The sequence below is a fragment of the Vipera berus genome (genome assembly GCF_964194415.1).
Source record: "Vipera berus genome assembly, chromosome: 1".
Lineage (NCBI taxonomy): Eukaryota > Metazoa > Chordata > Lepidosauria > Squamata > Viperidae > Vipera > Vipera berus.
Window position 1 is genome coordinate 255,623,159 of NC_138202.1, and position 9,882 is coordinate 255,633,040.

Genomic DNA, 9,882 nt, shown 5'->3' on the forward strand with positions numbered 1-9,882 from the left:
TCTGCCATCCCAAGAAAATGCAGTGGGTCTTCATCTCCACCCTTCTTATAATCCCTTATACTCAGCAGGTAAGTAAGCTCTCTAGAAAGATGATCTTGTCATATCAAAGGCTGATCTGTTACCCGAACAAGCAAATCTTAGTTAGAGAAAAGGGTAGGGCATAATAATCAATTGCTGCTAAAAGTTTGCATTAGTTGCCTTTTTTGAAGTCACATTTTTGATCACGATTTCTTGATTGAAATCCTTTCCGCCCCCAACTTTTCAATTTGTGTATAACATATATGGGTTTATAAGTATAAATAACCACCACAATATAAGCTGTTGGCTCCTTTTTTAAAAAGATCCTATTGTAATTTCATAGCACAAATTATTCATATTCTAAAGATACAGAATGTTATAGAGCTGCTTTCATTTCAACTGCATCTACCCATCTTTGCATGACCACTAAGAATTACCCAAACTTATCAGAAATAGACTTTATAAAACAAGTTAATTCTCTCACTTTTTACTATGGATTTACAGAAGAGGCATTTTGCTTAATAACATTTTTTCCTCATGAGATTCCTACAAAGTGCTTCTATTTTAATTTTTGCCCTATGAAGTTAATTGAGAAAGCTGAAGTGTTAATTCTTATAATGTGAACACAAGAAGACCAAACTAGGAATATATTGTAGAACATTCAAATGATAAAAAGTCAGATTACTGTAAGGGATAAAGTGGGGGACATCTAAAATTTTTAAGGTGATCTGATCTGTTGATTTGTTAAGCATATGGGTTATTAAGGGATAATTTTAATATACTCTTCAAAACTCAAATTGTTTATCTCTTTTTATGGTGAAAATATGCTTCCTAAATCATGCTATAATTTAATTAACATAAATTAAGCTATTCTTTTCCATGGATCCAGTGTAATAGGATTATGTCATATGATATTAATTGCAAATTGGCTTTTTGTTATCTTAATAGAATGAAAGTCCTACTTAAATTGGTGTGAATATTTCAGAATGACTCAAAATTCCTTTCATTTCAAAGTGTAGGACATAAATAATCCGGATCCACACTACAGTCTACAGTAGGACGGATTAAAGGTTTACCTGAATTTACTGATTGCATATTCAACAGTTACCAGATTAGGGCTGCAAAAATCTGGGTAAGGTAGTATTTTGTACGTTGCTTTGCTGCCATCTGGTGGTTCTCTGGATTTTTGCAGCTCAGATCTGGTAACCTATTTTATTTTATTGCTTTTTAATTTTATTTCTAATTAATTGCTCAACTCGTTAGTTTTTTTTTAATTCTGGAAAGGACTTTTGAAAGATTGACTTCTAGTTGATTAATCAAACCAGAACTAGAGCTGAAAGAAGAGTTGTTATAGTGTATGGAATTAAATACAAAAAAGAAATAAAAAGGAAAAAAATGATTTTAGATATTCTCAAACGTTTGGGTTGCATGAAATATGCAAGTCCATTATGCCTCCAAGTTAGCATCTCAAGTAAGACCTTCATCTCCCTGAATGATACCAAACAGCGTTACTAAAATTATATTTTTTAAAAAATAAAATGATAAAGATCATTAACATTAGGGGCATGAACATTTTCATGAGCAGAAAACTTGATGTCTGACTACCGCAAGGGAGGCAAAACACCACAGCTGAAGAACGAAGCTAGCTTTTGTTTTATTTCAATTTAAGTACAGAATCTAGTGCTTTGTGATAATTTGGGACTGCAATTCAAAGAATTCCCAACTGGAGTCCAGGTTGGAGAATGCTGTTACCAAGGATATTACCCTGTAAAAGTGGATTCAGTCACTGCAACATGTTGTGCTTTGTTGAATAAACTCCAGATGGGAAGGTTTACAAATAACACCAAACTATATTGTTTTGCAAGTTACAATGATTGGTGCATGCAACAGGCTAAGCCAAATTTTAGTATGGATTAAAGTACTATATGAACCTTCTCTAAATGAAAATATGGGAAGTCCCTGTAGGAAAGCAAATGTTCTTTGTTCCAGAATATCTTAATCTGGTACTTTTTTGTCCTGCTACTCCAATCATCTTTGGTTAGCATACCCACTGGCTGTGCTGATTGAGGGTGATAGGCGTCATTGTTGTCAGCCATTTAGTCATGTCTGACCCTCAACCACTCTATAGACCAACACTCTCCATGCACCTCCATCAGATCTGCCATAGTCATCCCAATGTCATCCTTCACAGTGTCCAGTCAGCAGTTACTACAGTGGCCCCTTCTCCTTTTTCTGCTGATCACGCCCAGCATGATTGACTTTTCGAGTGAGTCAGCTCTCATGACGTGATCAAAGTATGACAGCCTCTGTTTGGGGGTTTTGGCTTCAAGTGATATTTTTGGGGAGATTTGGCCTAGTACTTCGTTTGTTTGTTATTTTTGCAGTCCACAAGGTGTGTAGTAGTCGCTTCCAGAATCACAGTTCAAAGGCATCCACCCTTCTCCTATCTGCCTTTTTCAGAGCCCAGGTTTCGCAGCCATAAATAGCAACTGGAAAAATTATTGTGTTAGCTAATCTTTCAAGTGTTATATACCTTCTGATCTCAGAGCTGCATTCATCACTTTGGTCGATTTAAGAGCCCCGGAAGATGAATTCCTTTACTGTTTTGATGGTATCATTGTCGATCTGCACTCTGACCTGTGTGTTCTCTGAAGTTGTTGCTATCTTTGTTTTCTTGATGTTAAGGTGCAGTCCAAATTTGGGGTGATAGGAGCTGGAGTTAAATCCATCTGTAATGTATTGAATCAGAGAAGAAAATAGGAAACATCTAGGAAACATCCTTAAGTATAAATGTATCTGTCTGAAATAAGGACACATTTGCTGGTCTGTGTTTTCTATGTGGACTGAGAGTAAAACTGGATCAAAATATTTTGCAACATCAACATCCTCCTCCATGAACTGCCCTGATCCACGTATGTATATACTTTGAAGGCCAATCAAGTTATTGTGGCCATTTACCCTGATTGGCAAAGAAATATAGTAATGAACCTGTTCCCTGAGGAAATTGTCTTGACTTGCCTGTGTGCCCTGAGTGATATGGAATCGTTCCACTCCAATGCAACTCCAGACAAAGTCTCCTTTCATCTGGATCCTTAATGCATGTATTGCTGAACCAAGCCCATTTGACTTGGCTCTTTGAGATATTAAACAGAGCTGAAGAGAACACACAGATTGCAGTCTGGTTAAATTAGTTTTCACTATGCCTGCATGCCAAGAAATGTCATGCTTAGACCAAGATGGGACACAGATGTCCTATTTGGCATCATTTGCCTTGATAACCCTGGTGGCGGGTGTTTGTCATTTGGTTGATAGTCTTATGGCTGCACAACTTTTCTATGGCAAGGCTAATGGTTGTCTTTCTTTAGCCAAGAAAGATAATCATCATCATCATCATCAACAACCATCCACCAAACTGTAGAAGAAGAAAAATGAAGTTTGTAAATCAAAGCACAGAAAAATTGCTGCAGGCTGTGAAAACAGAGAACATTATAAAAATAACAGAAACAAAGGCAGAATATAAGGAAAAACGGCTGGATGACAGATTAAATAGATGGAAAACCAAAGGTTTGCATGGACAACATTTTAAAAACATTGAAGGAAAATGTGATAACAATTTTGGCTTAAGATGGGAACCATCAAGAAAGAAACAGAAGGCTTAATACTGGCTGCTCAAGAACAAGCACTACAAACTAATGCCATGAAAGCGAAGATACAAAAATCTACTGACAATCCAAATTGCCGACTTTGCAATGACAAAGTTGAAACTGTTTCACATTTAATATGTGAGTGCAGCAAAATTGTGCAAACTGATTACAAAGCTAGACATGACTGAATTGCTAAACTAATTCACTGGGCATTGTGTAAAAAATATGACTTGCCTGTGTCAGAAAAGTCATGGGAACATAGGGTAGGAAAAGTTGTCAAGAATGAGAGGGTGAAGATCTTGTGGGACTTACGAATACAGACAGATCGCCATTTGGAACACAACACGCCAGATATCACAGTTGTAGATCACCGAAGCATACAGCTGATTGATATCGCTGTACCATGAGATGCCAGAGTCGAAGAAAAAGAACTGGGAAAAATTACGAAATACTGTGACCTGGCCATCAAAAGTGCGCGATTATGGATGAAACGTGTAACAGTGATACCTATTGTCATCGGGGCACTGGGAACTATGTCCAAAAAGTTTGCAAAATACATCAAGAAATTGCAGCTTCCTGCAATAACTCCAGCAAAGCTACAAAAACCTGCGCTACTCAGAACATCTTACATTTTAAGGAGATACCTGGTTGATACCTAGGATGATGGCAGCAACCCGTGTAAACCATTAGTGCCAGTCAATCTGAGTGTTCAGTTGACTGAGTTTCATGTTTAATGAATAAAAGTTATATAATAATAATAATAATAATAATAATAATAATAATAATAATAATAATAATAATGTTGATGATGATGATGATGATGATGATGATGATGATGATGATGATGATGGAAGGGACCTTGGAGGTCATCTAGTCCAACCCCCTGCTCAGGCAGGAAACCCTATACCTATACTATTTCAGACAAATGGCTGTCCAGTCTCTTCCAGTGTTGCAGCATTCACAACTTCAGGAGGCAGGTTGTTCCACTGAGTAATTGTTCTGTCAGGAAATTTCTCCTTAGTTCTAGGTTGCTTCTGTTTGGTTAGTTTCCATCCGTTGTTTCTTGTCTTGCCTTCAGGTGCTTTGGAGAATAGCTTTTGTCTCCCTCTTCTTTGTGGCAACCCCTGAGATATTGGAACACTGCTATCCCCTCTCGTCCTTCTCTTCATTAATAGATGATAAACATATTGTCCTCTTGCTTTGGTCCTGAATCTTCAATGGCTCATGAGATCAGGCTGTAGGGAAACACATTAGGCATTACTTTTAGGACTCCTAGGTAGACTTGTATCCATTATGCTATTTTGTGTTTTAGGAGTCATTGAGGTGGAAGAGTAATTGCACAGGTTGTAGAGTGTCCCACCCTCTTGTAATAAAAGGGTATTAATATTCAGGATTTTGTTGCACTTGGGAAAAAAAAGTCGTGATATGTCACTGCAAGCTTTCCAGCTCTCAGATGAGTCCACCTGTATGAAAGCTTTCTTTTAGGGCATCAGGCCAAAGGCAGCATCAAGGAAAGAGTGGAGAAGGTGCAGCCAACAGTGAACCGCATCAGCGCCAAGAGTTATGTCACTGGCCCTGCAGATGCCCACCTGTGCCAAGCTGCAGTCCTGGGGTGAGCCTGCTGAGAGATGGCTGCGGATGTTGCTGGATGTGTGCCAAACAAGCAAACACCACCTGTAATGAAGCAGAGGTCTGTGACCATCACAAGGGACTCTACTGTGATTACTCTGCAGATAAGCCTAGGTATGAAAGAGGAATATGTGCATGTAAGTCTTCACGGTTTTCTTTCTATTTCTTATCAAGGGGCTGCAGGGCTGCAAAGAAAGGGCACTCCCAACTGACCCACGTTCTGTACCCTGCTATTTTTCTTCCGAAACAGAGATAAGGGAGCACGCTCTGAAATAGTGGCTTGTATCACTCTCTGAAATAACAGAGGAACGTAGTCTTTAGCTATTAATGACACTAGAAATTAATTGAACAAGTGAATTTTTGAACCGGAACTTTCTTAATTGTTAGGAATCTAATCCCACCAAAGCTTTCCAAAGCTAACTAAATAGATTTCCCCTTTAAAAAGGATTTTTAGGATTAGAAAGCTGAGATAATGGAGATTTTACCATTAGATCCTGGTTTTTTTTTGTCTATGGAAAATACTGAAGAACAGCAGAAAATATGAAATAGCAAGAATGCTTCAAATCTTAACAAAGCTGCATGTGTTTTTATGTGCATGCAAACTGTTTTGAATAATGTGAAACATTCTTTAATACTAATTACCTGCTTCATTATTAAATTTATATGCCATCCATTTCCTTGATAGGTAACTTCAAACATATCACCTGCAATATTTATATTTAATTGATTTCCCTGACATTTATTCACTGTTTTGCTATTTCAAGATATGATAGCCGTTGGCTGTGAGCTAAATGGTATATACTATACCAATGGCCAATCTTTCCAGCCTTCTCCTGTGTTTTCGTGCCTGTGTGTGAATGGTGCCATTGGCTGCACACCGGTATTCATCATCCCGACGTCAGCATCATATGACTGCGCATTGCTCAAGGACAAAAAGAAGGATGGATATTCCAACTGTGCTTTAGGGCATTCGGAAGAACGGCGATCAAGACATTACCGAATAATGTCAGGTATACAAGGTTGGACCAATGAAATATTATTAGTGTTAAAAAAAAAGAAGACGTGTCTCATTAATTAAAAAAAGCTGATATTTTATTTGCTAAATTTAGTTGCCATCTATCTCGCCATAGGCTGTTTTTTTTTTAACCAAAAAGCAACAAGATTTGAGAACAGGGCTGGCCTCTCCACATCTGCCAGATATCCTTGAATATTCTACTTCCCCAGTAAATTAGAATCCATTCAAAATCATGCACATGGCTGCTAAAGTTTCAGGATAGTCTGGCGTTATCGTGAGGTCTTGTGTGATTTCTGCAATCTCATACGAAATGTCTACCTTGAGAGACTGGCTTTCTTTGCGAGGGCAGGGGAGAAAGGAATAGCTGGCCTACTGTGTGATGTCAAACTCAGGGCCAGCTTGCTGGGAAGCTCCGCTTTTTAATTTGGGGTTCAAGGATACCAATCCTTTTCTCACACCTGACATATTAGGATAAATATTGGTGGAGCAGTGGGCTAATGCTTCCTTAAGTAACACCAGCTGCCTGCAATTAGTGCAGGTTCGAGTCCCACCAGGCTCAAGGTTGACTCAGCCTTCCGTCCTTCCGAGGTAGGTAAAATGAGGACCCAGATTGTTGGGGGCAATTAAGCTGACTTTGTAATAATGCCGCTTGGGGTGTGTGTGAAAGCCCTAATAAGCAGGCATATACATAGAATGAAGGCTACTGCTAAGCTTGTAAGCCGCCCTGAGTCTTCGGAGAAGGGCGGGATATAAATGGAATTAAAATAATTAAATTAAAAATAAAAAATAAAAAAATAAAAGTAAGCAATTGTGGAAACGCTGCCTCAAATTCTAAAAACCAAGCAGCTGACCACTTTTATGCTATTAATACATGGTTTGCACGCAGCATGATAAATAATTGTTTTCACAGTTGTTTATTTTGCCAGATGCAAAGCTTTATTGGAATGTCCGCTGTCTTTCTTGCTTTTTTCATTTACTGTCCTAGTTAACAAGTCCCTGTAGAAAACGCAATGCAATTACGTTATATACAATAAATCTAAATATATCATCTATTAAAATATGCCATTTTGTAACCTCGCTTTATTTATTTCAGATCTGTGACAGTTTTTACTTTGCTTCCTGCACTGAGATTTTAAGCTGCTGTTTACTTCCCAGGAATCCTGGCTCTTCTGCTTTATCCCTTGAGCTGTGCATTGTTTACATCTGGTCAGTCATCCTCTGAAACTCCCATCAGGATTTGCTGATGGAGACTTTAAAGAAACAGTTTAACACATAGAACTGTTAGTGCCCAAAGAAAATCAAATTCATATAGAATTAAGTTCAAGAGTAACAGGTACCAAAGTTCTGTGAAATTTCATGAAAATTTGAAGAGGAACACATCCATTGGCCAATTCCGCAAAAAACCTTAAGCTCATGAATTTAAATCAGGGGTCTTCAAACTTGGCCCTTTTATGACTTGTGGACTTCAACTCCCAGAAGGAATAAAAGGGCCAGGTTTGAAGACCCCTGACTTAAATATAGTGGCATTTTTTAAAAATCATTTTTGCCATATTTTATCTTATATTGTGGTTTGCTTACTATCATTCAATATTTTTAGCCTTTAGTTTAAAATGTAAAAAAATCAATATATTTCTGCCTTTTAGCTTTCAGAAATGTTCCTCTTGTTTTGAAAAAGAAATGCCTCATACAAACAACTCCATGGACACCTTGTTCCCGAACGTGTGGCATTGGCATCTCTGACAGGGTGACCAACGGAAACAGTAAATGTGAAATGAGGAAGGAAAAGAGACTGTGTTATATTCAACCCTGCCAAGCAAATTTTACAAAGATGCTGAAGGTAAATTGTAATGCCCAAACTGCCTCTTTACTCAGAAAGCAAATGTTTAATGAACACAGATTTAAAAAGAAACATAGTGCAGACTATCATTTTGCCCTTTAGTTTGAGTTATGGGCTAGGAAATAGTAGGGTTGAGGAACAGGAGTCAGGATTAATAGCTCAGTCATTTAGTTCTGTGGGCCTTTTCCTGCATTGCTTTTATATCTACCAATTACTTCTAATTAAGGATTTGTTGCCTTCTGTTTGTTTTAGTGATTGCTGACGGAGGGGGTAGGCATTTTACATCAGTTGCATTGAGTTCTTGGTTTGGCGGGTCGAATCCCGAGTGCCGCGTAACAGAGTGAGCACCTGTTACTCGTCCCAGCTTCTGCCAACCTAGCAGTTCGAAAGCACATAAAAATGCAAGTAGAAAAATAGGGACCACTACGGTGGGAAGGTAACAGTGTTCCGTGTGCCTTTGGCGTCTAGTCATGCTGGCCACATGACCACGGAGACGTCCTCGGACAAGCGCTGGCTCTTCGGCTTTGAAACGGAGATGAGCACCGGCCCCTAGAGTCGGAAACGACTAGCACGCATGTGCGGGGGAACCTTTACCTTATAAGGTAAAGGTTCCCCCGCACATGCGTGCTAGTCGTTTCCGACTCTAGGGGCCGGTGCTCATCTCCGTTTCAAAGCCGAAGAGCCAGCGCTTGTCCGAGGACGTCTCCGTGGTCATGTGGCCAGCATGACTAGACGCCAAAGGCACACGGAACACTGTTACCTTCCCACCGTAGTGGTCCCTATTTTTCTACTTGCATTTTTATGTGCTTTCGAACTGCTAGGTTGGCAGAAGCTGGGACGAGTAACAGGTGCTCACTCTGTTACGCGGCACTCGGGATTCGACCCGCCAAACCAAGAACTCAATGCAACTGATGTAAAATGCTGCCCTAAATTCTACTATGTAATCCAGTGTGCATATTGACCATAATTTTCTATCTTTTCTGTGTGTATTTTTGAGATTCCAAAAGGAAAAACATGTCGGCCCACCTTTCAGCTTGCTAAAGCTGAGAAACTAGCCTTCTCTGGATGCACAAGCAGACAAATATACAAACCTGTGTTTTGTGGAATCTGCCTGGATGAGAGATGCTGCATACCCAATAAGTCTGTAATGATTACAGTACAGTTTGATTGCCCTGAGGAAGCACCCATCAAGTGGAAGATGATGTGGATTACATCTTGTGTTTGTCAAAAGATATGTGATGATGAAGGAGACTTGTTTTCTGAACTCAGGCTTTTATAAGAAATGTGTGGAAAGAAAATACCCCCCCCCCTTCTTTTTTTTGCCATGAAATGCAATTCACTGCCCAGTATATAAAATATTAACCAAAAAGATTATTTTTAAATAGTTTTGAATGTCTTTAAACCCTAAGAATAAAAAGGAACTATATGAGAAAAACACTTATTTGCAGTATTATGGTCACTCTTGAGCAAGAAGCAAATAATTAGTGGCCTAATGTGTTGATTTCAATTGGTGTGTTGATTTCAACACAATTCCTGAATATAATAAAAACAGATTTATTTCAACCTGGTTATATACTTGAGAAAAACATCTTCATGCACATGAAGGGACCCATTTTATGTTAGAGATATGGCTTGCTTGTTATAACTGTCAAATATTCATGTTTCTGGAGTTGGTAGGTATCTTTTTCAAAATATCTATGCATCATAATATGATCCAAAATGTCCACCTTTCATAACTC

The 9,882-nt window shown here is 38.7% G+C and overlaps 1 protein-coding gene across 1 annotated transcript; it reads left to right on the forward strand.

Moving 5' to 3' along the window:
• Positions 1–5,160: 5,160 nt before the first annotated feature.
• On the forward strand, positions 5,161–9,444 carry CCN6 (cellular communication network factor 6). The gene is made up of 4 exons (XM_081314075.1): positions 5,161–5,405; positions 6,056–6,301; positions 7,950–8,143; positions 9,141–9,444. Exons 1-4 carry the CDS (start codon positions 5,291–5,293, stop codon positions 9,420–9,422), a joined length of 837 nt encoding a protein of 278 aa, XP_081170201.1. The 5' UTR covers positions 5,161–5,290; the 3' UTR covers positions 9,423–9,444.
• The last annotated feature ends 438 nt before the right edge of the window (positions 9,445–9,882 follow it).

Excerpts from the sequence above, each read along its gene's own strand:
- CCN6 (XM_081314075.1), top strand. The coding sequence starts at position 5,291 with ATGGCTGCGGATGTTGCTGGATGTGTGCCAAACAAGCAAACACCACCT. Across the intron at positions 6,302-7,949 it reads ACATTACCGAATAATGTCAG|CTTTCAGAAATGTTCCTCTT; the intron begins GTATACAAGGTT and ends TCTGCCTTTTAG. Across the intron at positions 8,144-9,140 it reads ATTTTACAAAGATGCTGAAG|ATTCCAAAAGGAAAAACATG; the intron begins GTAAATTGTAAT and ends TGTATTTTTGAG.